Raw genomic sequence first — 25,496 nt, forward strand, 5'->3', positions numbered from 1 at the left:
GTGAGTGGCCCTGTTAAAGCGGGATTATGTCTGAGCGGCAGATAAACAGATTATTCCCAAAACGGGGAGGACGTTTTAAGATTGCCGCCGTGGCCCGGGGCGGGGCCGGCGCCAGCCACTTTCCCCGCGGCGCCGACTCATCCCGCACTTCCTCGGGACCACGGACGGACGCCCTCTGCCCGGCTCTCCGACCGTCGGCCCTTTTTGTCGCCATGCTGGGGGTCCTGGGAGCCCTGCTGCTCCTGGCCTGCCGGATCCAAGGTGAGTGAGCGAGTGAGCCGGACGCCAAACACCGCGCGGGGTCTGGGTGGGGTCTAGAAAAAAAAAAAAAAAAAAAAGCAAGAATCACGGGCGTTAGGAGCCGTGCTTCCGTTCCGCCAAGGAGCGCTTTGACAGAAGGCGCGTGCGTGCGTGCGTGCGTGCGCTTCTGCTTTGGCCCGCCCGGCAGGCGGGAGCGCCAAGGAAGAGACGCCCTGGCCGTCGGCGGCGCGGGAGCTCGCCGGCCGCCGGCCCGAGAGGTCGCTCTTCCCGCATTCCGGAGTCAGGATTTGCCCTCAGGAGAGCCTGGGCGAGGTTCTGGCCAGTCACCGGGCGTACTACCAGCTCCGAGGTGCGTGCAAAAGGCCGCCCTGGCAAGGGAAAAGCGTGGGGCCACGCCACGCCACGCCCTGGCCTGGCCTGGCCTGGCCGCCACGCCTTTTCCTTTTGCCGCCTTTGCAGTGTGCCAGGAAGCCGTGTGGGAGGCCTACCGGATCTTCCTGGACCGGATTCCCGGGACGGCCGAATACCAGCGCTGGCTCCACACGTGTCAGCGGGAGTCGCTGCGCATCGCCGACATTGCCGGAAACTTCAGCCGTTCCGAGGAGCACCTGGACGTCATCCAGTGGGTGAGGGGGAAAACGCCCGACGCCCAACGCCAAACGCCATAGGGCAAATTGCCATTTGACCGCCCAACGCCAAGGGCAAATTGCCATTTGACCAAGGGCCTGCCACCTGCACAAAAGACACAAAGATACAAAACAAATCTGGGGTCAACCTGCGGGCGCCAGATTAAAAGTTAGGCGCTTAATGGAAAGGGAAATCCGTCAGTTGCTCCGTCCGCCCGCCCCGAGGCTCGGTGGACGGACGCGTGAGCGCAAATCCTTCTTGAGCCCGTGGCCGCGTGCCAAAGCCACGGGACGACGCTTCCTCTGTAGCGGGCCGCCTTGACGCGCTCCTTATCGTGCCCTTGTGTGCAGAGGATGACGCGCCTGCGAAAGCAGCGGCCGCCGCCTCCGCCGCCGCCGCCGCCGCCACCGTCAAGGTAGGCTCCCTTCTCGGCCGCTGGCGGATTTCCCGACCTTAAGCCGACCGGCCTCCTCCCGCAGAGGTTTCGCGACTCCCGACGCCCCGGCTCCCGACTGGGCAGGTGGGAAGGTTGTGGGCGGGAGCGCAAGTGGATTTCCCGCTTGCGACGCCCACCTCTCCGCTCCTCCAGAGATGTCAGAGTTTTCCACCGCCGCCACCACCATCACGTCCACTCCGTCCGCTACTCCCACGAGGGAACTTGAAGCGGTAGGAGCGCCGGTCCCGGAAGTCCGTACTTGGTAGTCGTCGGAGTCGGGAGCGACCGCCGAGTCTCTTATTTCTCGGCCAAGGACTCGGACATTCCCAACGTGGTCCCCGAGGGTCCGGCGGAGCGTAAGGTGGATTTCAGCATCGACCTGGTGGATCCGGGCTATCGAGAACTGCTGGACGACCTGGACTCTCCCCAGTACGTGGACCTGGCTCACCACCTGCGGGACCAGGTGAGTCTGCCGACCCGGCGGGATGGCGACGCGCCGGGCCGGGCCGTGAGCAAAGGCGGCGAGGACCCCCAAGACGCCGCTGCGCTTTTGCCAGAGAGTCCACTCTCTCTCTCTCTCTCTCTTTGGCAGATGCGGCACGTTTTTGACCGGCTCCCTGGATTTCTAAGCATCCGGGTGGGGCGAATCAGGTAGGTGGGGCGAATCGGGCAGGTGGGGCGAATCGGGCGAATCGGGCAGGTAGGACGAATCGGGCAGGTGGGACGAATCGGGCAGGTGGGACGAATCGGGCAGGTGGAACGAATCGGGCAGGTGGGACGAATCGGGCAGGTGGGGCGAATCGGGCAAGTGGGGCGAATCGGGCAAGTGGGGGGGATCCTCCTCCGCCGCTTTCACCTCCAAGACGACGCAATGGATTTGTCCTTCTTTCTCCCCCCCCCTGTCAGCGAGACGCAGGAGGCGGACAGGTAAGGGGTACCTCGCCGCTCTGTCGTCGTCACTGCCGTGGGCGGGCGCGTGCGTGGCTAAAGCGGCCTGGGCTTTCAGCGCCGGCGGCATCACGGTCCACTACTCCCTGGTCTTCGAAAGCAGCGCCCCGCCGGGCCAGGCGGAGGCGGCGGCGGCGGCGGCCGAGTCCGAGCTGAGGGAGACGGTCAGAAAAGCCCTGCGTGAGGAGGCGTCCCTCCCGGTGGATCTGGACTCCCTGAAATTTGAGCCGGGTACGATGGCGGCGGCGGCGCCGCCAGCGAGTAAGGTGGGGACCAAGTCGGCTGACAACGGCTTGTGTTTTGGCAGAAGCGCTCCCGCGTCCACCGACGGAGGCCGACCCGGAAGTCGACCCGGAGGCCGACACCCAGGTAAAGGGATGAAAGGAGGAAAGGCAGGCGGCAGGAGACTCACCATCTGGTCACTCGCCCGCCAGGCCGGCCAAGGCGACTCCCACAACGAATTTGGGTTGCTCCCGGAGGAGGCGGAGGAGGAGGCGGCGGCGGCAGAGGAGGAGAGCCTGGGCCCGCCGTCGGCCCTCCCTCCTTCGGAGAACGCCCTGGTCACGCTGCTGGATCCGTCCGAGCGGGACCGGCCCAAGTCGGAGCCCTCCGGCCAAGAAGAGTTGCTGGTCTCCCATCAAATCGAGAGCTTCCGTGGCACGCAAACCGGACAACTGCTGCGGGACTTTGCGCCCGCCTCCTTGACCCAATCTCCGTCGGTGGCCGCGTCCCAGGACCGCCGCGTTGCCACCACTGGGGGGGCGCCGCCCACTCCGTCCGGCCCCGGCGGCCACCTGCAACTTTTGGAGAGCGAGACGCTAGCTACCACGGCGGAAGGTCATTCTCTGGCGGGAGCCGACGCACCCACCCAAGACGCCTTGGCCTTGTCGGCGGCCCGCCCGGCATCCACGGAGCCCCGGCCAGAAGTAGTCCTCCGGGTTCTGGAGAGGACGACGACGGCGGCGGCGGCGGCGGCGGCGGCCATTCCCGATGGTGCCCACGTGCCCGATGGGGAAACGCCACCTAGTCTTCTTGAAGAAGCGCCAAGTGTCACTTGGGAGGAAAAGTCCCCTGAGCTTGCAGAAGGCCAAACATCAGCCGACGTCACCAAAGAACTTTTGGCCCCCCGCGTCCAAGAAGGTCATTTGGAAGAAGGCTCACCTGGCGCTTCCGCAGAAGCCACGCTTCCCACAGCGGACGGAGAAGAATGGGCGGCGCTTCCGGAGGATCCCGCCGAAGAGGCGGGCCCGGCGCCCCCGGGCTCTCCGCCGGGAGGACCGACCGCCGCCGGGGGAGAAGAAAATCTCATGGAAGTCCTTCAAACTGTCGCGCCGCTTGTGGAGCCTGTGGAGGAAGATCCTTTGCCCGCCGTAGTCGCCGTGGCCGCCGTGGCCGTCACGCCGGCACATTCTTCCACCCTTGAAACTTCCCGGCCTTCCGAGGGGGAGGAGCAGGTCCGGTCCACAAATCCGGCGGGTGAGTGAGGCCACGGCCGCGTCTGCTTTGCCGCCACGCTCCGCTTTCAGCTTTTCTGTCCGTCCTCTAGACGAGGAGGACACCTCGGAGGCCGGGGGAGAAGACCCCTCCGTCCAGAGCCCGGGCGACGAGCGAGAGACGCCGCCGCCGCCGCCGCCACCGCCGCCTACGGCCGGTACCGGCCCGACCGTGTACCTGGGACTCTTCGAGGTGGCGCAATCCGTGGTCGTCATCGCGGAGGAAATGAAAGACGAGACGAGCGGAGCGGGAGCCGGCGAGGAGGCGCCGGCGGGGGACTCGGAGGAGGCGCAGACGACAGACCTGTTGGAGGAGGAGCAGACGGGAGACATGTTGGAGGAGGAGGAGGAGACGACAGACCGTTTGGAGGAGCCGCCGGCTGAAGACTCCTATGGGGAGGCGCAGACTGGACACCCGTTGGAGGAGGCGCCGGCGGGAGACTCGGAGGCGCGGATGACAGACCTGTTGGAGGAGGCGCAGACGGGAGACATGTTGGAGGAGGAGCAGACGGGAGACATGTTGGAGGAGGCGCACACAACAGACCTGTTGGAGGAGCCGCCGGCTGGAGACTCCTATGAGGAGGAGCAGACGACAGACCTGTTGGAGGAGGAGCAGACGGGAGAGCTGGTGGAGGAGGAGCAGACGACAGACCGTTTGGAGGAGTCGCCGGCTGGAGACTCCTATGAGGAGGTGCAGACGACAGACCTGTTGGAGGAGGCGCAAACGGGAGACCCGCTGGAGGAGCCGGAAGACGGGAGCAGCCTGTGGTCGGAGCGCACGTCGGGCGGCGTGGACGTCCCGTACCCGGGCACGCCCACCACCAGCACCGTGGCGGCGGCGGCGGCGGCGGCGGCGGTTCACGGCGGGGAGCTGGTGGTCTTCTTCAGCCTGCGCGTCACCAACCTGGACTTTTCCGAGAACCTCTTCAACAAGACGTCGCCCGAGTACAAGTCCCTGGAGAGCACCTTGCGCGACGTGGTGAGTGGGACGGCTCGGGGACGGCTCCGGGACGGCTCGGGGACGTCTGGGACCCGGCTCTGAGCGGGGTTAAAAGCTCCCCCCTCCCCCAAAAGCTGCTGCCGTACCTGCGGGCCAACCTGACGGGCTTCCGCGAGCTGGAGATCCTCAACTTCCGCAAAGGCAGCGTGGTGGTCAACAGCCGGATGAAGCTGGCCCAGTCCACGGCCTGCAACGTCACCCAGGCCGTCCAGTGGGTCCTGCGCGACTTCTGCTCCTTCGCCGCCGCCGACCACGACCCGCGCATCCGGATCGACAGTCGCTCGCTGGACGTCGAGTCGGGTGAGCCTCGACGGGGAGAGCCCGACCTCTGGCCTCCGGGACGCCGTTGACCGTCGGCCCGCCCCTCAGCCGACCGCGGCGACCCCTGCAAGTTCCTGAGCTGCGGGAGCGGCTCCCGCTGCGTCCTGGAGCCCGACGGCTCGGCGGGCTGCCGCTGCCGGCCCGGCTTCCTGTCCCCGTCCGCCGACGGCCTCCCGTGCCGGAGCGTCTGCCAGATGCGGCCCGGACGCTGCGGCCGTCACGCCGAGTGTCGCGTGGAGCCCGGACGCGGCGCCTCGTGCAGGTGAGCGCGGCTCGGGTGGGGGGTTCATTCCCAGTCCAACGGGAACGACTGTCCGGATCGGCCGCAGGTCGAGGAGCGTCCGGCGGCGCTCGGCGGCCTGAAGCCCCGACGGACGCCGCCCTTTGTCTCCAGTGGAGTGGCGGCCTCCAGGGTGGTCGGACGCCGTGTCCGGACTTCTCCGAGAAAACGCTCGTCGTGGACAGAGAGGAGGAGGGAGGAAAAAGAAGAAAAAAAACAAAAAAAAAAACCTTGACTTTGTAGTCGTGCTGCTTTTTTTGCCTGGTAGTTCAACTTTTCCATGTGTCCAAAGTAAAGGTGTCCATTCTTTCCAAAAAGTCTTGCCTTCCACCGCTCCATCCGTCACATTTTCAAGCGCCTCGTGGCTCGTCGGGAAGTGGGCTGCGGGGAGGGAATGACGTGGACTACTAGTAAAAGTAAGCCCGCAATGTTACTTTTGCGGCCCCCCACAAAAAAGCGGACGACAACTCGAGTGTGGTGACACACCAGTGCATTTATTGACAGTTGAGGTGAACCCTCCCCCACCAAAGAAGAAACGGGTTTGCCGGCGGCGTGACAAAGCCTCCCGTTGGCTCTGGCCCGGCCACCGACAAAATCAAAACCCCCCAAAAAGCAGCAGAAATGCCAGATCCGGAGCCAAGACGGCTCACGGGGTCACCTGGCGGAATGCTGGCAGTGTAATTTGGTGGATGGATCCCGGGCCTTCGGACGGGACGCGGGGTCGACGCGGGGTCGCCACCGATCACGGCTTCACGTTGGGCGGGCCTGATCCATCCTTCAACAATTCATTAGTGTCCGCGCACCAGATTAGTCGGGCGGGTGTGCGCGCACCAGGCCCGGGAGAAAAAAAGTCACAAAGTTAGAAGGTTCTGTCGTCGCCGGAACTCTGCCGGCGGGCGAGCGCTTCGGGGAGGGGGGAGCTCCGGGGGAGCTCCGGCCCCACGGACCCGAGGCCTCACTTGAAGGCGGTCTGCATCATGGCGGTGGCGTAGGTGGGGCGCGCCTGTTGGTTCTGGATGGCGCTGCGCAGGTATTGGACGCCGCCGCAGCGCTCCCAGATCTCCTCGAACTGGCGGGGAAGGATCTCCGCCCCCCTCTTGCGAGACAGGCCCGTCTCGTCCAGACTCAGTTCGCACATCTCCATGTCGTCTTTGCCTGCGGACAAAATCGAGCTTTAGGGTTAGAACATGGCGTGGCCGGGCTAGGCAAGCCGGGTCGGTCGGGTCGGGTCGGGGAAGGTCACGTCGGGGCAAATCGATACGTGGGGCCTGTGCAGCTTTTCCTTCCGGTCCATCCGGCGCAAGCATAGGTGAAAAAAAAAATTGAATGGTTGGGGGTTGGGCCAACGTGGGAGGGGAGGAGAGGGGAAGGGAGGGGGGAAGGGAGGGGGGAAGGGAGGGGGGAGCTTTTGCCAGCAGCGACTGAGCTGACTGAAAAAGTCGGAGGAGCGGGGGCTGGGCTCAAACAAGCAGCTGATGCCAATCCACTGATTGCACTCGCAGGACACTTACTTAGTATTGCGGAAAGTTTTCCTCTTAAGAAATTGCACCCAAAGCACTGACTTTTGGCCCTTTTATTAGTTTGCCTTTCGCTGTTAAATAAATGCCTAGTCTTATGGGGTGCTATGTCTTCCTTCACATGTCCAATGCTTCAATTTCTTTGAGGCGCTTGCTCTTTCTTCAATGGTCAAAAGTTTGGTTGAACTGGCTGCTGTGTGTTTTCCAAGTCATCCAGCAAAGACACAGTTGACAAAATTGAATCAATGGGGGTTGGGCAGATGTGGGGGGGGGGGTGGGGGGCTTCTGGTTGGAGTCATCCCACAGCGACCGAGCTGACTGACCAACTTGAAGCAGCGGGGGTTGGGCCAACGTGGGAGGGGAGGGGAGGGGAGGGGAGGGGGAGCTTTCTGCTCAAGCCTTCGTCCAGAAGCGAGCTAACTTAAAGGTGTGAGTGGGGGTTGGGCTGCGAGACAAGCAGCTCACTTAGTATTGTGGAAAGTTTTGCTCTTTACAAGTCGAAACCAAAGCACTGACTTTTGGCCTTTTTATTGTTTGCTCAGCCCTGTTAAGTAAATGCCTAGTCCAATGGGGATATTACCTTTTCCTTCATATGTCCAATGCTTACATTTCTTTGAGGCACTCGCTCTTTCTTCGATGGTCAAAAGTGTGTGCTTTGAAGGCCCATCTTTGAAATAGGTTTAAAAAAAAGTCTTGAATTGGCTCTTGACAGTTGATACCAGGCTGGGTTGGCAAAGGCACATACATAGGTGAAATAGTTGAATGGACGGGGGTTGGGCCAATGTGGGAGGGGAGGGGGGAGCTTTCTGCTCAAGCCTTCGTCCAGAAGCGAGCGAGCTGAGCTGACTGACAAACTTGAAGCAGCGGGGGTTGGGCAAGAGAGAAGCAGCTGACTCCAGTTCACTGATTGCAGTCGCAGGACACTTAGTATTGTGGAAGGTTTTCCTCTTTAGAAATTGAAACCAAAACACTCACATTTGGCCTTTCTTTTTTTTTTTTGCCCAGCCCGGTTAAATAAATGCCTAGTCTTAGGGGATGTCACATCTTCCCCCATATGTCCAATGCTTCAATTTCTTCCAGCCACTGGCTCTCTCTTGAATGATCCTAACAGCCAGAGTGGAATAGTTTGCGTTGCCCCGGGTTGCGGGGTGTGGCATGAGCCCGGGCCACCAGTTAGGCTAAGTGTGTTCATATAAGTGTTGGCGGCACGTAAAAAACAAAACTCACCGGCCACCAGGAGGACGGGGTGCTTGTCGGGGTGCAGCTCCATCTGCCGGGCGATCCAGGGCCCGTCAAAGTGGGCGTACCACCAGCCTTTCTTCTTGGTGGCCCCCGCAGGGTCCTTGTACTGCTCGCCCGGCCGGATGAACGGGATGCGGAAGAAGCGCTGCTGCCGGTTCAGAGAGGCGTCGTAGCGGTGGGCCCCCGCCGACGGCGCAGACTTCTGCTGGGCTGCGCGAGAGGGGAAGGGGTCAACGGGGTCCACCGCGTCTCCAAAGCACGGCCTCGTTTGGGCCCTAGCGGAAAAAATGCCGCCACGTACCGTAGTCGGTGACCGATTTGGGCGCCCGTTGCTCGCCGTCGGCGTTCCTCTTCTTGTTCTTGGACTTCCAGGCGTGGTAGACCTTGAGCCGGCGGTGGAACTCCTCGCGGCACGCCGCCAGCAGCTCGATGTCTGCAAAGGGTGGCTTTTAGCGCCGGGCCGGGCCGGGCCGGGCCGCCCCCTCACAAAAGAGCGTCGTCTCACCGCAGGAAGTGTTGATGGCGTCCCGGAGCTCGGCGTACTTCCACTTGCTCAGTTGGTATTTGCCGTCGGCGCCGCCTCTGCCGGCCTGCGCCGGGGGCCCCCTGCAGAACCACCGGGGGGACGGAAGTGGGCAAAGTGGGGAGAAAAAAAAAAAAACAAGCGCGCACGCAAGAACAAAAAAGCCACCACCCAATTTGAAAGTGCTGTCTCGCTGCGACTAGCGATTGGACACGCGCGCCCTCCACATAAAGCGTCTCCCGATCACGGCCACCACCCGATTAGAAGAGATGGGGAAAGGACGTGTCGGTGGACAGGGGGGGACAGGGGGGGCAGGGGGGAGACGGAGGGGAGGTGTTAGGGGAGACGGAGAGGGGAGACGGAGAGGGGAGACGTCGGCACACACCTGGCCAAAAACTGGCTCATTTCCTTGGCCATCTCCTCCCTACAACGCGGTCGCGGCAGTCATTAACGTCCCGCGGCAAAACGGCCGCCGCCCCGCCCATCGAGTCCAACGACAGCCCCGGGACGTTGGAGGGCGGCGGCCCGACGGCGTTACCTACATGCTTAAAGCGGGCGTTCCCGCGCCCAAAAGGGGGCGGCCTTCGGGGACGGCGGAAACGCTGAAAAGACAAAAGCGGCGGGCGGGCGAGCGCGGTCAGCCCCGGCCGGACGGGTCCCACGGGAAGACGCTTTCCCGTGGGAGCCCGAGGCGCTCCAAAGGTCAGAGGTCACAGGGAGCCGTCAAGTTCTTACGCTGCTCGCTCGGGCGACGGCGGAAGCGACGACTCGGCGCTGGCGGGAGGAGAGAGGGGGAGCAGGCGTCAACCGCCGCCAGGCTTTAGCCGGCAGGCTTTGGCGGCCTCACCTGCGGAGGACGGCGGCGGCGTCGTTGTGCGACTCGTCGCCGATGAGCTCGGCTTCGCTCTGCGCGATCCTCAGCGCCAGCTCGCGGTCGCGACGCTCCTGCTCCAGGACGGCCTGACGGGAGATCTCCTCCTCGCGCTCGGCCGCCAGCTGACGATCCATCTCGGCCTGTGGACGTGTGTGTGTGTGTGAGGGAGACGGCCCCCCGGACTGGCCCCCCGGACTGGCCCCCCAGCCCGGCCCCCCCCGCTCACCTGCAGCTTCTCCTCTTCCTCCTCTCTCCTCTTGCGCTCCTCCTCCTCCTGCTTCCTCTTGACCTCCATCTCGGCTTTCCTGGATGGAAAGGTCGCTCCGTCTGGCGGCGGCAAGGGAAGGGCGCGAGGCGGCGCGGCCACCAACTCACGCCCGTCTGTCGTCTTCCTCCTGGCGGCGACGGCGTTCTTCCTCCTCCCTGCAGCGCCTCTCCCTTTCCATCTCCTCCTGGATCTGACGGAGACGCTCGCGCTCCTCCTCCTCCTTCTTCTTGTTCTGCATGTCGGTCAGCAGGCGCTCCGAGCGGGCCACCAGGGCGCCGTACTCGCCCTCGATCTCCGGCCGGCGCATGGGCGTGGCCTGGCAAAGAGCGCCACGGTGGTTGGGCGTGGGTGTGTATTTTTGCACTTTGGCCCTAGCTACCTTGATTTTGAGGGCCAGCTGGCGGATGGCGTGGTCCAGCTGCTCCACTTGAGCGCGCATCTCCTCCTTGCCTTCCTCCAGTCCCTCCACCACTTCGTGGAAGAGCCCCGTTCTCTCCTTCAGCTGCTTCAGCTTGAGCAGGCCGTCGATCCTGCGCGAGAGTGGCGGTCCCGACAAGGTAGCCCACGAGTGAAGGCCAGAGCGCCAAAGAGCCAGAGGGAAAAAAACAGATCCAGGAGGACGGAGGCCACCCACCGAGGTTTGTGCTTCCTCTTGCAGAGCCACATGCGCACGGTGGTCTGCACCAGCACGCAGGCCCGGCGCCGGTACATCAGCTTCTCCTTGACTGCGTAGGAGGGAGAGGCGCCGTCGGCCAACGTCGGCCAACGTCGGCCAACGTCGGCCAACGTCGGCGCCGGGACTTACGCTTGATGACGGACAGCGCGCACCACTGGACCTTCTTCCAGCGGCTGTGGACGATCCAGGTGTTGACGCGCTGCACCAGTTGGGCCAGGTGCTCCGGGTCCGACTTCATGATCTGGTCAAACTCGGCAAACTGGAAAGGGACGACTCGGTGAGGCGGGAAAAAGGGACGCGCCCCGACCCCAAAGCGAGGGACGCTCCGGACCTTCCCGGGTCGGAAGAACACTCGCGTCAGTCCGAACTTGTAGTCCTTCTCGTTCAGCCCCAGAGCTTTGAACAGGGCCTGCAAAAAGGCCAGCGGCGGCGTGAGGACGCCGGCGCCTCCCCCCCGACGGCGGGCCGCATTTGCGAAGGAGGCGGCCACCTTGCAGAAGAGGCGCGGGTCCAGGCGTGCCAGCTTGGGGGGCATGTACTTCACGTACATGTTGTAGAGTTCGTGGAAGGGAGCCCTGGACGGGAAGCCGCCCTGCATCAGGTCCAGCACCGACACCATGCCTGCGCAGCGAGGAGGAGGACGTTGACAAAGCCCGGCCCGCCCGCCGGTCGGGTGGTACGGTAGCGCCGCCCACCTGAGCACTGGAGCTGCGACAGGATCTGCGCCCCTTGGAACTGGTGGCTGACCATCTTCAGGTTGGGTTTGACGCAGCGGATGAAACTGGAACCCTGAGTCGCAAGGAGCCGGTCACACGCGTGCCTGCCCCTCCGGCCCGCTTTGGAGGGAGGCGCCACTCACCGTACTGCGCAGCTTTTCCAGCAGAACGTTCAACTGAGTCTAAAGAAAAAACAAAGAAACGCACTGGTTGTGGCCAGAGACACGTGATATTTGGACCTATGTGGGCTTGGCGGGCCACCGCGCTTGGCGCCTGACCTTAAACTTGTTTCCCACGCTGATGAAGCCCAGCTTCCCGGCCCTGGGCTTGCCGTCGTTGGCGTTGTCAAAGAGTTCTCGGATGAAGCGGTCGCTGGACTCGCGCAGCAGAAGTTCCAGCGACGTGTGCAGGGCGTCGTTGTTCTTCTCCACAAACTTGTTCTGAGGGGGAGAGCGGCGCCCGCCGGTGGCTACGGGGCCACGGACTATTTCTTTCCCCCCCCCCCCCCCCTCCTTTGGACTCACCGTCTCGTAGCAGACGGCTCCGGCGAAATGCCGGACGATGAAACCTTCGTCGTCCCTCACGTTCCTGTGGACGGCCAGCTTGGACTTTCTGGGGATCTGGGAAAAAGGGCAGGTCAATGGGCGTCCGGCCCGACCCGACCCGGCCCGGCGTTTCCGCCTCACCGTCAAGCGGAAGTGTTTCCCGTGTTTGCCGTGCACCGTCTCCGTGAAGTGCTGGTCGCTGGGCTGGGGGAGGCGGTTCTCCTCGTCCAGGATGTCCAGGATGCCCAGCACCTTGGCTTCCACCAGGTCTGCAGAGCGGAAGCGGGGGTGGGGGCGTCTGGGTCGGGGGAGCGACGGGCGGCGGCCACGGGGACCCCACATGACCCCACGGGACCCCACGAGACCCGGCGGGTTCTTACCGATGCAGTCCTGATTGTCCACGTAGTGGACCTCGTTGACGCCAAGCCCCTCCCTCTGGTATAACTCTTGTTCCTGGGAGGCAAAGCGGGCGGGGGGACGGACATGAGAACGAAGGCACGCTCAGCCTGACGGCCGGCTTGAGCTCCGAGCCCCCGGCCTTCCCCCGGAGGCCAAAAGGTCCAGGGAGTCTGACCTCTTTGAGGATGCGCTCGTTGAAAAACTGCTGCAGCTTCTCGTTGCAGTAGTTGATGCAGAACTGCTCGAAGCTGTTGTGTTCAAAGTATTCTGCGGAAGAAGAAGAAGGAGGAGGAGGATGATGACGAGGTCAGCGGCGGCTCGCCCACGTCGCCGGGATTCGCACCGAAACCGGCGATATCCAGGACGCCGATGAAGTTGGCGGAAGACGGGAAGGGGAAGCACTGGTTGACCCTGGTGACCACGTGGTCGAAGAGGCGGCTGTAGACGGCCTTGGCCAACGCGTCGCGAGCGTTGTTGGCCTGCTCCACCTTCAGGGGAACCCTGGGCGCCGCAAAACGCAGACGCTCAGCGGGGGGTGGCCCGGATTTCGGATTCGGCGGCGGGCGGCGGCGCTCGGCCTACTTGATGACGCTTCCCTTGGCGCCCCCCGCCGTGGTGAGCATGGCCCTGGAGGTCAGGCTCCCTTGCAGGTCCAGCTGGTCCAGCCCCAGCAGCTCGGCGCAGTAGCGCAGCGTTTGCTCCGACTGCTTCTTGATGCTGCAGCCACCTGAGAATGACCCGCGTCATTTCCACCATCCCCCACCCCCGGGACGAGGAGGACGCTCGCTCACCCGAGGTGCTGCCCGCCTCCTCAAAGTCCACGTTGCCCAGGTGCATGACGCCGGCCACCACGCGGAACAAGTCCAGCTTCTCCGCGTCGTCCAGGCCGATCTTCTTCATGGCCTCCAGCATGCGGCGGAAGTCGCCCTGGTCGTCCAGCAGCGGGTCCTTCAGGGGGCCCGCCTTGGCGTGCTGCCGAGACGGAGCGGGTGGATGCGCCCAAAAAGGTCAACGCCGCGTCGTTGGCGAGGGAGGGAGGGAGGGAGGGAGGGAGGGAGGGATCGGACCGGAGGCTACCTCGGAGCTCTTGCGGTTCTCGGGGATCTGCTGGTCCGTCTCCTTGGTGGCAAAGAAGCGAGTGCATCCCCTGTTTAAGTACTGAAAGGTGGGCGGCGTCAGGAGGAGCGGTTCAAGGAGACGACGACGACGGCGGCGGCGGCGGTCCATCCTGCGTTGCCTTTCTCGCCCTACCCGGAACGTGTCCGGCGAGCCCAGGTGGAACTTGAGTCGGATGTCGTCGGGCGCTCCGGCGCACAGGCGGTAGAAGATGTGGTAGTTCCTCTCCTCGCAGCTCTGACGGCAGATGCGAGACTTCTCCAGGAGGTAGTGGGACACGAAGCCCCCCACCACCCAATTCTACACACACACACAGGGCTGCTGAGTCCCAATGTCCCCGGCTGACTTTGAGACGGCGCGGCGGAAAAGACCTTTTCGTCAAAGTGGATCTCCACAAACTTGCCGAAGCGACTGCTGTTGTTGTTGCGCACGGTCTTGGCGTTCCCAAAGGCCTCCAGCAGGGGGTTGGCTGCTCGGGAAGGGTTAGGGTTAGGGTTAAGTCAGCGGGGGCCCAAAGCGGAGAGCCGGGACACCCGGCAGAGACGGCGGCCGGCGTACCCTCCACGATCCTCTCGTCGATGTCCTGGCCCGTCCCGTAGGTGGACGTCAGGTACCTGGCGGCGTGGACGCGGGCCCAGTTGCTTGGGCTCCAGAGCAGGGAGGGGCGGGCCCCCAAAGCGGCTCCCCCACGCCCCTCCCCCGCCCGACTCACCTGAGCACAAACTTGGTGTTCTCCGTCTTCCCGGCACCGGACTCCCCGGAGACCACGATGGACTGGCTCATCTTCAGCACCTTCATGTCCCTGAAAGCCTTGTCGGCTGCGGGCGGGCCGCCGGCGCCACGTCAGAGAGCGGCGGGCGGGGCCAGACTCTGGCCGCGGCGGCGGGCGCCCGACTCACCGATGGCGTAGACGTGCGGCGGGAGCGTCCCCAGCGAGCGCCCGCGGTACTGCTGGATGGTCTGAGGCGAGTAAAGCCGTGGGATGTCGTAGTAGGGGTTGACGGCGATGAGGATGTTGGCCACGAACGTCTGGCGGGGGAAACAAATTGGCGTGGGCCGATGCGTCGCCGCAGGCGCCAGATTGGCGTCGGCCAATGCGTCGGGGAGCGCTCACGTAGATGATGTCTTTGCCGTATCTGACGCGCACGTTGTTGAGCAGCGTGGCTTCGTTGAGGTACATCAGCGAACCTGGAAGAGCGCAAGCAACGTCGGGCCCCAGCAGGCACCGACCGACCGACACCCCGACACTCACAGTTGTCCTCCACGTGTTTGTCCACGTCGTCCTCGGCGGGAAAGACTTGACTGACGGGGGCCACGAAGGTCTGCGGGCGCCAAAGACAAAGGAAGCGTGAACCGGTGGGTGGCGCCAGGCCCGCGGGCGACGCCCTCCCTTCCCACCTTGGTGTCCCGCCCCAGGGGTCGGACGGTGAGGCTGTCGGCGCCGATGTCCACGATGGCGCACAGCTGGAAGCCGTCGGCCGGGTGCGGCGCCCACACGGGTTTTCCGTCCTCCATGTCCGCTCTGTGGGAGAGAGGGGAAGCGTGGACCGACAAACCGTGCATTTAAAGAAAAAGGAAATCCAACCAACCTCTATCCTCGTCCCTTCCCGATGGAAAGCGAGCGCGCGTCGCCGGGCTTAACACTTGACACGAAGCGACCGCTGAAGAAATAGGCTTTTTTTTTTTTTTTTTGGTGGCCGGATATGCAGCCTCCCCACCTCGGCGCAAAAAGGCACGTAATGTGGGCGCGCGACCTTCGACCCGAGCTCGGCGGCGTTATCTTTACGGGCCGCGTGACCGCCCGGCGGCGCTTAGCATTTCCGTTTGGCCGGCGAAGGTGGCGTGCCGCAAAGCGCGTTGAACATTAACCGACGGCGTCTGTCGTAAACGGCCGGGACGGTCGCACCTTGGCCCCGGGGCCCGTTAGCACCGGCTCACGTGACGTCCGTTGGACTGCAGGAAGTCAAGCTCCGGTCTGACTTTGAGAGGGGCGTTCACACACACACACACACAGAGTTTTTTGGGTTTTTTTTTTTAACCCAAGCCGAACATGGACTTTCCGAGGAGCTAAGCCTGCCGCCATCTACTCGGTTGTTGTCTTTCTTCCGACAAAGCAGGGCTGCTGTGGATGTTGATCCTCAATATAGAGTAGAAGGCATGGTTTGAAGAAGGAGCCCTAACAACCAAGTAGAGTAGTAGAAGAGGTGGGCTCCTTGAAAAGTCCATGTTGTGTGAACGCCCCTGTCATGACGGCTCGTGCTCGTGTTTGTGCTCGGTGTTAGCCCCAACACCCCCAACAAGTGGAATTCGGCTCTTTCCCTAACCCTTTGCTTTGCTTTCCGGCCGGTGGGAGAAAGAGAGAAATAGAGAGAGAGAGAAAGAGAGAGAGAGAGAGAGTTTGAACTCCGAACGTTACTTTGACACGACGCTAGCTCGTCCGCCTGCGGACAGGTAGCTTTGAAGAAAACAAACAAAACAATCAAAAGAAACGAATGTCAATCAAGGGCGTGCTTTTCCAACGCGCTCTGCTATGTAACCATTGACACAATGTCGCCTTTATCACCGACCGACGAACGAGACAATTGAAAGACAGCCATGATGGCAGCAGTGTGACACAAGCCGAGAACAGGAGGAGGGACCGGCGAACCGCCCGGTGGACGTTGGCCGGTGGACGCTAGCAAAACGGGACGCCGAAAACGACGGCGATAACGACGCCGAAAACGACGCCGACGCCGTAGTCGTCGACGGTGGTTCTTAGCTAGCAAACAACGTCGCTCGGCTCGGTTCGTTTACCTCTGGGTCGCTTCGTCGTCGTCGTCTTCGTGTTCTTGCCGAACCGGGAGCTGACCCGAACGCCGCCGTAGGGTTCGTCCTTTCCTTGGCTTGGCTTTCTTTTCCTTTCCTCGCCTCGCCTTGGGCAAAGTATTCAACGCAGCCGCCCTCGTCGCCTCCGAGTCCCGCAGCGAGCCTGCGAAAGTGGTGCGTGACGTCACGGGCCGGGAGCAAGCCGCCTTTTGCTTCTCGGCCACTGGAAGGCGCTGTCTATAGAAAAAAAAATCTCCAACCAACTCACCCACCTCTTCCCAAGTATATTCCATGTCTAGTCGCAAACAGCCTTCTGTAGCCAGCCGGTCTGGGGGTGGGGGGCTTCGGGGAATTCAACTTCCACACAGTTCATCCAAAAGCCACCGCCCGCTTCTGTTTTGGTTCACGCTGGCCAAGTCGGTCGGGCGCGTAGCGGGAAATCAAAGGCCGACCACTTTTTGCTCGATCACTCTTTATTTCAAATAAGGGACATTTGTACATTGGACGGCAGCAATATTTTTCTAGTCGTTTCTGGACCCCCGGCCATCTGAAAAGCAGAGCGTTCGGCCGGCCGGCCGGCCCGGCCGACGTGGCCCTCTCCCGGCTCCTCCGCACGGGCTGCGTCTTTCGGACGCGCAAAGTCCGCGGGGGTGGCGGCGTCCGGCGACGGCCCCCCCACGCCCGTCGTTCAGCGGGCGGGCGGTGGCGGCGATGACGACGACAACGTCTCCCGGCGCTCCGGCTCCTCCCGCTTGTGGCGGGCTTCCTGCTGCGCTCCGAGGCGCAGGATCAGGCTGGCGATCTCCTGACGTTTGCTCTTCACCCTCTGCTGGGGGAACCACTCGTACAGGTTGAGGGGTGGCCGGAAGCTGCCGATGGGGTTCTGGGCGGAGAGAGAGAGAGAGAGAGAAATCCCTGGAAGCCACGGAAAAGAAAAGCCGGGCGCGGTTGGCCGGCCTGACCTCGGCCTCACCTCAAAGAAACTCTCCACGTACTGCAAAACGTAAATGCCGCAGTCGCTGAAGTTGTCCTGCTGCGGCACGCGGGGACTGGAGCCCTTGATGACATTTTTGTCAAAGCTGCGCGCGCCGCCTTTGCGCACTTCCCACTCCACTTCCAAGTATCTGAAAACATTTGGAGATTTCAAACCCCGGCCGGGGAGACTGGGGGAAAAGCCACGGGGGGGTTTGGGGAAGCGCACGCCCGCACGCACGCACGCCAACCAACTTACTCTCTCAAGGTCTTGACCACCGTTGACCTGGTGGGACCACGCAGGGAGTCCATAATGAGGATGCACGACCTGAAGGACCACACACACGCGCTCAGAGCCGCCGCCGCCGCCGCGCTCCACCTCCCCGACCGCCTTACCGTTTGCCCGGGTCCACGTCGGAGGGCCGGCCCGAGTCGGAGGCGTCCTCGGCCGGCAAGGCGCCGTCGTCGCTGTACCGGTCCGGCGAGGTCAACGCGAGGTCGCCGGGGGGAGCCCGGTCCACCGCCGGTACCTGGTCGGAGCCCCGCTCGTCCAAAGTGGCGGCGTCCTCGTCCGAGTAAGCCAGGCTGATTCTGTGCAAATCGCCTAGGAGACAAACGGTCATTCGGTCACACTCGTACGGTGAACGTCGGGGCTCCCGATTCCGTTTGACGGCGGCCGACCGACCGAGGCGCGGAGACCGCTCGACGGGGGACGGCGGCCAGTCGCGGAGCTCTTCCGGAGGGAGCTGGGCGCCCGGGAAGCAGATGACCGCCAGGTACCAGTGCGCCCTGCGGAGGAAAAAAAAAAAAGGCAGAGGTGGCGGGGTGGACCTCAGAGCCACTCCCACAATTCCGAGCCCCACGACCCGCCGGCGACTCACGACTCGTTGATGGGAACAAAGACAAAGTCTTTGTCAAAGAGGTCCACGTGGCGCGTCCACGTCTTGACCCTGTTGTGCTTGCGTTTGGGGATCCTGCGGAGAGCGGGGGGGGGGGGCTCAGGGTTGTTTGGGGGCTGACAAAAACCTCTCTCTCTCTCTGGCCCGGCAAGCGGCGGTGGCGGCGGTGGGTGACACTGACGGAATGTTGCCGGTCCTTTCGGGGGCGGCGCCACCGCCGCTCTTCTCTCTTTGGGTGAGGCGCCGGTAGAAAAAGGAGCTGAAGACGTGGATCCTTTGGGAATCTTCTTTCTTCAGTTTCTCCAAAACTAAATACCTGCACACCCAGAGGACTTTTGGTCAGGGCGAGCACGATGGGGGGGGGGGATATGGGGGCGCCGTTCTTCCGGCTCACTTTAAATAGAAATCGATGATGACGTCGTTGAGGAATTCTCCCTCGTTGAGGCAGTGGAGATCTTCGTTGGTGACCGAGATGCCCCCCTTGGCCGGGGGAGGGGGGTACACCATCAGCCTGGGGAAAAACAGAGCGTGGCCGTCAGGCCCCGAGGGAGGCGCCCCACTCGCCCTCGCACTCACCTGACCACCGGGCCCGAGAAGGTGGGCTGCAGGTCGGCCACTTCCGGGTTCTCCCGCTCCAAAAAGGTGCCATTGAAGCTGCGGGTGACGGGCAGCCGCGGGGCGGCCACGCCCTTTGGCACACAAAAGCAAGCGGTACAAACGGCGTCCTCCGTCGGGTCCCGCTCGGGCGCCGCCTTTCCCACCTTGTCTCGCTTGAGCTTGGCGGCCTTGTTGAAGTTGACCAGCCGGACGTTGGCCTCGTCGAAGGGCAACTTGGAGGGAAAGTCATCCAGGCGGTTGTTGCGTCCGATGTCGGACAAGATGTCCTCCAGGATCGTCTGCTCCTTCACGTCCAGGCCGTCGGCGAAGATCAGCACCACGTACTTCTCGTCCGTCTCTGAGGCAGCGAAAGAGCGGGCGTGGGTCGACGAAGGCGGGAGCCAAACGGCGAAAGCCAAACGGCGGGAGACCCGCGGCGCCGCCAAACGGCGGGAGACCCGCGGCGCCGGCCGCGCCGGCCCGACGATACTCACGCTGGCCCTGGCAGTCGTACCAGTGGCCGCCGGCGTCCGCCGTGGCCGCCATGTTGAGCTGCGAGCGCAGCCGGACGCACTCGCCCGGCGTGGTCTGGAAGAACATGACGGGAAGCTTGCGGACGCTGCACCACTCGCAGCCCACCAGCTCCGAGGCCCGCAGGAGCACCCTCTCCGACGTTTTGGGCTCCGGCCCTGCCGCCCGCCCCAGGACGTCCCGTCAGCGTCGGGGACTTAACGGACAGAGGGAGGAGGGGACTCACCTTCCATTTCCAGCTGGATGTGCTCCACCGAAAACTGCCGGCGGACATAGTTGTGGTGAGGTGTGGTGAGGTGAAAGGAGAGAATGGCGTAGCCACAAACTCACCACCACCGGCTCGGTCACCGTCCGCCGCAAGGTTCCCACGCGGATGCTCCGGCAGCGCAGGACGATGCTGCTGCACTTGGCCGAGTCCTCTTTAAAAGGCCTCTTCTGGGGCGTCGCCACCTCCGGCGGGAGCGGGAAAGATGCCTCCTCGCGGTCGCCGCGGCCGCCGCCGCCGGGCTGGGGTTGAAACGGACATTGAGCGGCCCCGGAGCCCTCGCCTTTCTCGCAAAAAAGAAAGACACCTACCTGGCCCCGAGCTAGGCCGGGCCGCGGGATGACCATCTGCACGTCCAGGTCCTCGAAGTAGGCGTCGCTCACTTCGCCTCCGCTTTCGCAGGGCGCCGGCGACGAGTGCGCCGAGTCGGCGGGTCGGGGGGAGACGCCGTCGGCCGGCCCGGGGGCCCCGTCCTCGGCTTCGTCGTCGCTGGACAAGACGACTGGGGAGGGAGGCAAAAACAGCCCGCCGGTGACCGCCTTCTCTCCGTCGGCGCCGGCCGAGGACTCACTGGGGCGATCCGGGCGGGACGCCGTCTTCCGCCGGCCCCCGGGTGGCTGGCGGGCGCCGCCCGGGCAGCGGCAGGACGCCCCGGCCGGCGCCTGGACCGACTGGGCTCGGAGGGGCGCGCGGGGCGACGGACACGCCTGGCACGCCTTTCTGCACTTGGTGCAAGGCTTCTCGGAGATGGCGGCCATCTGAAAAAAGAAGATTTGCGGGGGTCCAGTGAGCGGCGGCCAAAAACAAGAGCGGCGGCTCCCCCCCCGGCCCCCGACGGCGCCGAGGCACCCGCTCGGAAGCTCCCTCACCTCCGACAATTTCCTTTTCTGCAGGACCAGGCGCTTGATGTCGTCGCCACCGTCGCCTGTAGGGGGGGAGAAGCACTCTTAGTCGCGACTGCTCCGTGGGTCGCCACCGCGGGAGCGCTCTTAGTTTTACGTGGGCGCGATTCCCGACAAAAGCCACGCCAGCGGGAAGGGCCAGAGGGAAATGACGTCCCACAGCGCCACCGCCGTAAATGGCGTCACCAGACTTGGGCTAAATCTAGCGCACGTATGGAAGAAGTCAAGCGAGCAACCGACCTGGCACGTCGGGACGGGTGAGCACAATGTCGTCCACTCGGGCCGCCTCTCCCACGCCGCCTCCCGAGTCGTGCCTGCCGAGCCCGGCGAGGGAGGACAGAGCGTGGGCACGGGATTCCATTTTGTGGCCTCGGGTCGCTCGCTCACCTATGGACGGCCTTCGCCGTGCCGGGGGTCATCTGCGCGTGCTGAAAATGGCGACCCCGCAGAACCAAGCCTTGCGAAGGGCCGAGCGCCGAGCCGCCGGCCCCCCAGTTTAAGCTGCGGGAGAGCATCGGTCCTTACAAAGGAACCTTCGCACGGCCCCCCGAGTGGTCCAACGGTGGCGCACCTGAGCTTTTTGTGCCCGGCCAGACTGAGAGAGCGCTTTTCGTACGTCCTCAGGGTGTCGGCGGGGGGCGAGGGCCTGGTTGGAGGAGACTGCGGGCGCAAGGTCAGATTCCGTGGGCCGTCCCCGCGCCTTTAATGAGCTCGGCCGACCAATTACCCAGTGTCCGCGCGACGACTCGCAGAGCGGCAGCTCCGTCCCCGGCGACGACGTCACGGCGCCGGAGCTGAGGATGGAGGCACGCTCAGGACGTTGGGAAAAGCGTGGAGAAAGGGGCGGCCGCGCTTACCGTGGCTCCCGCTGCTCCCGCTCCTCCCGCTCCTCCTCCTCCTCTTCATCATCATCTTCTGGGCCGGCACCCGGGAGGAAACTCCACTTGTGTTTGTAGCCGCCGTCCGGACGGGCCTCCGATCTCTCCAGAGCTTCACGTTGGGAACAAACAAAGCCAAAAAAGTCAGTGGACGCAAACACCTGCGTGTTTCAGGACGCGTGGACATCAAATGGGGTCGGGAAGGAAGGCTGGGGTGGGTGCACTCAATGACTAGCGTCGACCCCCAAAAAGCAGTCCCAGTCAAGACATTCGTGACCCCTTGCCCTCTCGCTCTATAAAATGATCAACGTTTACAGTGTGAACCTGTAATGAAAGGCGACAGGAAGTTGAATTTGCTGTTTATCTGGCGTGTGTTGCTAAGGTAGAGAACCAGCTAGCTATCTATCTAGCTAGCTGGTGTGTGGAGCTAATTCGACTCCCTTTACTGATGCAGCCCACTCCACTTGGAGATGTACCATCACTAGTAATCATCTGCCGAGACAAGAGCGCCACTACACGGGCGAGAGGGGGTCGGTGGTCGGTAGTCGGGGGTGGGAGGAGGGGGGGAGCAACACACACACAAAAAAAGCTCCAAGTAAGAGCCGGCCGGCCGGCTATCTTCCTTCCACTTGCTAGCCCCGCATTGTTCTCCAATGACCGGGAGCCAGGCTAGCGCGTTAGGTGTTCTTTTCCGGGCCGGCCAGGCTAACGTGGCCGCCTTTTGCTAGCCCACCAGGTTTGGCTAGCCCACTCACCCAAAGCGTCGGTCGGTCCCTTTGACAAAGGTGGCAAAAGGTGAAAAGGCGGCGTGTCCCGCTCGGCCTTACCGTGCAACAAATGGCCGGAGTTGTTGGCCATCTTCAGTCCATCGTCTTTTTCTTGTTGCGATTAACTGGCGTTTCTTTTCCTCCTTCGCCTCCTCTTCCTCCTCCTCCGAGGAGGCTCCGTCTGGCGTGATCTAAAATGTTGCCGCTGCAAATGCTGGCGTCGCCGGAAACGGGCGCTTGACTTTCACAACAAGAGGCAGCTCCCTTGACTTTAACAGGTGGACCAACTAGTCTACTTCCTGCCTTGGCTTAAAAAAGACCAAGGTAAACTTGACGTTGGTCGTGCTTGACTGTTGTTAGACGGTTAGCTTGACTGTGAACATCCAATAGAAATCGTGCAAATGAATGAATAAAAAAGATCCGCAGCAAAACGGTCGGCTACACAATAGATACATAAATAAATCCGTCGATAGATAAATAAAGCGACGCCTGACTTTGTCTTCATTGGATCTGACACGCACGGACTGGCGACCAGTCCGTTTGTCTTTCCCTTGCCGTTGACTCGCGGGTGGCGACCCCTCCAGGGTACACCCGCTGAAAGAACATATTCGCCAATTCATATTTTTCAAGCCTGTTGGACAAAACATCAGCCGGCCTTTTTTTGAAATTGCTCACTGAGCTTCACGGCGCCGATTGGAACATTTGCAATTGAGTGACAGGCGTCACTACATACACACATGGAATACTTCCGGAGTTGTTCTTCAAAGAAATCCTTCCGACGTCATCCATAGTGACGTCGAATGAACAATACGTACGTATAAGCAAACACCATGGCCATTAACAACAAGATGCCAAATCCAGCCTCTAGGGGTCTCTCAGGCTCCGCCGTATCATTGGCTCAAAGAACTAATGAAGACCAGCGATTAGGGGTGTGGTCAGGGTGCCAGACCGTTAAATGCTTCCAATTCCAGTAGTTTCTTTCTGTACATTTTTCATTAGTCAACAAAAAGCTATGAGGCGGGTTGATTTGATTGAATTAGATTGTTTTTTTTATTGATGCTAAGCTCGTCAAATAAGTCAAAGAGAGATAGAAGAAATGCAGACAGCATAACAGTCTCGGAAAGAAGCCTCACCCTGAGGCACGGCAGGGCACGGGTGGTGGAGAAAGGCCACGTGAGCAACCATAAGCGCTTGCCCATTGTACGCCAGGGACAACGCCACGGCTCTCCCAGCTCTAAAAACTTCCGAGGCAACGGCGTCCATCCGACGCAACGGTCCGAGCCAATTGGCCGCAGCGGTCGGCCAACAATTCCCGCTGCCCCGATGTCCAGGAGTCCAGTTTGAGCAGCGAGCGGACGGCGTCGCCCCACGACGGGCAGCCGCTCGAGGCTCTGCGACCACAAAAAAACACACAAAAACAGTCGTACCGGTTCACAGTGACGCTGTACACTGGGTTAGTAAAACCTTGCAAAATGCTCATACTGGCCCTGGTCAGACACACATTTTTTCAGAAAGGTGGCCATCGTGGCCGACCCGGCGGTTCGTTACCTCGCTGGCATTTTCCCGGAATGACTTCCCGTCTGGCGCCCGTCGCTTTCCAAGATGGCCACGTTGCACTCGTTAAGCAGGAGATGCTGAGCTTGGCTCACGTCCGGGGAGTCCACCCGTTCCTCATCCTCCCGTGTGTCCGCGGCACACCATTCCAGAGGAAACAGACAATCGGAGCCGGGTTGCGCGCTGAGATAAAAAGGAGTCACGTGAGGGGTCATCGTCGTCGTCGTCATCATCATTGTCGTCATCATCGTCGCCTGAAACGGGACTCACGCGTGACAAGAGACGAGGACGTCCAGCCGCACGTCGGCGGGCGCGGCACCTCCAGCGCGCATGGCCGCCATCAGCCAGAGCAGGGAAAGCGCCAATTCCGCCGACCAGTCCTCGCGGGCCACGCGCTCCGAAAACACCTGCGGGAACACCCCGGTCACCCCGCCGCCGTCCGACGGGCGCGTCCCGACGACGGGTCACCGACGGAGAAGATGCTGGAGGGGGGGGCCTCGTAGACGGTGACGCAGCCGTCACAAAAACGAAAACGCCGGAGCAGCGGCGAGTCGGGGCCGGACGGCCACTTTTCCATCAGACGTGGCAACGTGTCAAAGTCCTGCGAGAGCTAGAAAGACGGGGTTGGGAGGGACTTGCCCGGGGTCATTTGGGACATCGGAAGGGTGGGCGGTGGGGGGCGGGTCATGCATCGGAAGGCTTACCTTGATGATGACAGAGCATTGGCCTTGCGAGCCTTCATAAGCCAGCACGCCACTCTCCTCCAGGAGGTGCCGTGACGTCTGGTAGCGCTTGCCACCTGCACCCAAAAATATAAGGACAGAAGTCACCGGGAAGGACCACTTTGCCCACGCTTGGACAATTATTATTGCCGACGGAGACGAGCGACCCGCTCGGCGGCGCACACGGGACCACGGGCCACGCCAACGCACCCAGACACACCACGTGGTGCTCCCGCACGTCCGGCAGGGGCGCTTCCGAGTCCAGGCAGGGAGGGGGGTGGCCACGCGCCCACGGCCGTGGCTCCCCGTCGGCCGGGAGGAGGGCACGGCGTCCGAGCTCGGGGCCGAACTCCTCGGCGGTGGAGGAGGAATCCCAAGCGGGCAGAAGAGGCGTGGCGTCCGCTTGGCCCCGCCGCTGCTTTCAAAAGTAGACAAAGCGGAAAGAAAACGGCGTGTAGATGGCGCAGAGATGAAAATGGTAAACGGGGACATAAGAGTTGTTGTTTTTTTGGATCGGCCCCATCGGCGCTCGGTGTCCGTCGTCCGTCCACCCACCTGCAGTCGCTTCTGTCGTCGGTTGAGAAAATCTTTGGCTCGGACCTCTTCGAAGGACAGCTCGACGCCGTCTTTGCTCAGCACATCTTGCTTGTAGTGGCGAAAGAAGCCAACACCGCCACCGCCCCCCTCCGTCCCGGGCTCCTCGCTTTCCAGGGCGGCCGACTCGGCCCAGGAATCAATCCTGAGGGAACAAATAAATGATCACTTTTTTGCCAGCGGTCCAGAAAGTGAAAAGCTAGAACATTAAGCCAAAAAAAGAAAGAAAAAGCGTCTGCCTCCTAATTAGCCACCAAGCCGTTGATCTTGACTCGAGTACAGCGACGAAAGAGTGAGCAGACGAGACGAAACAAAACGAGACGAAACGAAACAAAAGCAGACGAGACGAAACGAGTGACTTACATTTCGGAGGCGCTCAATTCTCTGTTCTCTGGCGGCTGGGCAGTGGTCATCACGACCTGGACGTCACAGAGCAAACATCTCAAACTCAAGTCATTCTCAACACAAACACCGTGCGTTAGCCCGGAAGTCAAGTTGTGGCAACGCAAAGAAAGTCGGAAGTTCAAAAGAGGGGAAAAAAAGTGGGACCGAATGGAATCGAGCGAAGAAAGAAGACACTTACCTTTTAAGACTTGCTTGAAGGGGAATTCAAATCATTCACAATCTTCGCGGGTTTCTTCCGTATTTTCTTCTTCTTCGGAAATGTGTAGAGTTAAAGGCCATTGAAGCTCGCTACCGCCACCGCTGGCCAAAAAAAGAATATATATATATATATATATATATATATATATATATATATATATATAT

The 25,496-nt window shown here is 62.1% G+C and overlaps 4 protein-coding genes across 10 annotated transcripts; 1 reads left to right on the forward strand and 3 right to left on the reverse strand.

Moving 5' to 3' along the window:
• Positions 1-11: 11 nt before the first annotated feature.
• On the forward strand, positions 12-5,943 carry LOC144211024 (interphotoreceptor matrix proteoglycan 1-like). 4 transcript variants are annotated; one of them, XM_077738035.1, is made up of 17 exons: positions 12-261; positions 449-610; positions 721-887; positions 1,239-1,303; positions 1,368-1,554; positions 1,638-1,787; positions 1,917-1,975; positions 2,231-2,251; positions 2,331-2,503; positions 2,580-2,641; positions 2,707-3,748; positions 3,819-4,092; positions 4,306-4,363; positions 4,418-4,744; positions 4,840-5,065; positions 5,135-5,348; positions 5,416-5,943. In XM_077738035.1, exons 1-17 carry the CDS (start codon positions 27-29, stop codon positions 5,447-5,449), a joined length of 3,456 nt encoding a protein of 1,151 aa, XP_077594161.1. In that variant the 5' UTR covers positions 12-26; the 3' UTR covers positions 5,450-5,943. The 4 variants fall into 4 exon arrangements, with proteins under 4 accessions (XP_077594161.1, XP_077594146.1, XP_077594153.1 ...); XM_077738020.1 differs by having other exon boundaries at positions 3,819-4,363; positions 5,416-5,936; XM_077738027.1 differs by having other exon boundaries at positions 1,368-1,408; positions 1,478-1,554; positions 3,819-4,744; positions 5,416-5,928.
• On the reverse strand, positions 5,840-16,185 carry LOC144211011 (unconventional myosin-VI-like). 2 transcript variants are annotated; one of them, XM_077737993.1, is made up of 36 exons: positions 16,036-16,185; positions 14,641-14,764; positions 14,495-14,564; positions 14,357-14,430; positions 14,142-14,271; positions 13,955-14,060; positions 13,801-13,856; positions 13,614-13,711; positions 13,378-13,542; positions 13,204-13,284; positions 12,918-13,098; positions 12,709-12,853; positions 12,470-12,627; positions 12,302-12,393; positions 12,108-12,180; positions 11,869-11,996; positions 11,707-11,802; positions 11,461-11,622; positions 11,326-11,364; positions 11,162-11,255; positions 10,957-11,087; positions 10,798-10,875; positions 10,596-10,725; positions 10,425-10,515; positions 10,170-10,320; positions 9,898-10,106; positions 9,749-9,827; positions 9,496-9,662; positions 9,384-9,422; positions 9,191-9,250; positions 9,034-9,072; positions 8,631-8,731; positions 8,427-8,558; positions 8,111-8,335; positions 6,326-6,521; positions 5,840-6,141 (listed from the first exon to the last, which is right to left on the reverse strand). In XM_077737993.1, the coding sequence occupies exons 2-36, from the start codon at positions 14,755-14,757 to the stop codon at positions 6,117-6,119; spliced, it is 3,918 nt and encodes a 1,305-aa protein (XP_077594119.1). In that variant the 5' UTR covers positions 14,758-14,764; positions 16,036-16,185; the 3' UTR covers positions 5,840-6,116. The 2 variants fall into 2 exon arrangements, with proteins under 2 accessions (XP_077594119.1, XP_077594128.1); XM_077738002.1 differs by lacking the exons at positions 9,034-9,072; positions 9,191-9,250.
• A 323-nt stretch (positions 16,186-16,508) lies between these two features.
• Positions 16,509-22,612, reverse strand: LOC144211048 (sentrin-specific protease 6-like). Of its 2 annotated transcripts, XM_077738059.1 has the most exons (22): positions 21,919-22,610; positions 21,071-21,203; positions 20,941-21,007; positions 20,785-20,873; positions 20,601-20,714; positions 20,454-20,527; positions 20,181-20,236; positions 19,883-20,069; positions 19,623-19,813; positions 19,377-19,553; positions 19,273-19,306; positions 19,010-19,204; positions 18,680-18,873; positions 18,495-18,607; positions 18,313-18,429; positions 18,100-18,234; positions 17,901-17,993; positions 17,705-17,808; positions 17,416-17,623; positions 17,279-17,347; positions 17,021-17,171; positions 16,509-16,930 (listed from the first exon to the last, which is right to left on the reverse strand). In XM_077738059.1, the coding sequence occupies exons 1-22, from the start codon at positions 21,947-21,949 to the stop codon at positions 16,736-16,738; spliced, it is 2,727 nt and encodes a 908-aa protein (XP_077594185.1). In that variant the 5' UTR covers positions 21,950-22,610; the 3' UTR covers positions 16,509-16,735. The 2 variants fall into 2 exon arrangements, with proteins under 2 accessions (XP_077594185.1, XP_077594177.1); XM_077738051.1 differs by having other exon boundaries at positions 18,495-18,873; positions 21,919-22,612.
• Positions 22,613-22,884: 272 nt separating this feature from the next.
• LOC144211191 (uncharacterized) lies at positions 22,885-25,428 on the reverse strand. 2 transcript variants are annotated; one of them, XM_077738216.1, is made up of 9 exons: positions 25,312-25,428; positions 25,092-25,147; positions 24,690-24,873; positions 24,345-24,549; positions 24,117-24,211; positions 23,885-24,022; positions 23,683-23,819; positions 23,407-23,595; positions 22,885-23,249 (listed from the first exon to the last, which is right to left on the reverse strand). In XM_077738216.1, the coding sequence occupies exons 2-9, from the start codon at positions 25,139-25,141 to the stop codon at positions 23,093-23,095; spliced, it is 1,155 nt and encodes a 384-aa protein (XP_077594342.1). In that variant the 5' UTR covers positions 25,142-25,147; positions 25,312-25,428; the 3' UTR covers positions 22,885-23,092. The 2 variants fall into 2 exon arrangements, with proteins under 2 accessions (XP_077594342.1, XP_077594332.1); XM_077738206.1 differs by having other exon boundaries at positions 24,345-24,552.
• Positions 25,429-25,496: the final 68 nt, after the last annotated feature.

The sequence above is a fragment of the Stigmatopora nigra genome, chromosome 2 (assembly GCF_051989575.1).
Source record: "Stigmatopora nigra isolate UIUO_SnigA chromosome 2, RoL_Snig_1.1, whole genome shotgun sequence".
Classification (NCBI taxonomy): domain Eukaryota; kingdom Metazoa; phylum Chordata; class Actinopteri; order Syngnathiformes; family Syngnathidae; genus Stigmatopora; species Stigmatopora nigra.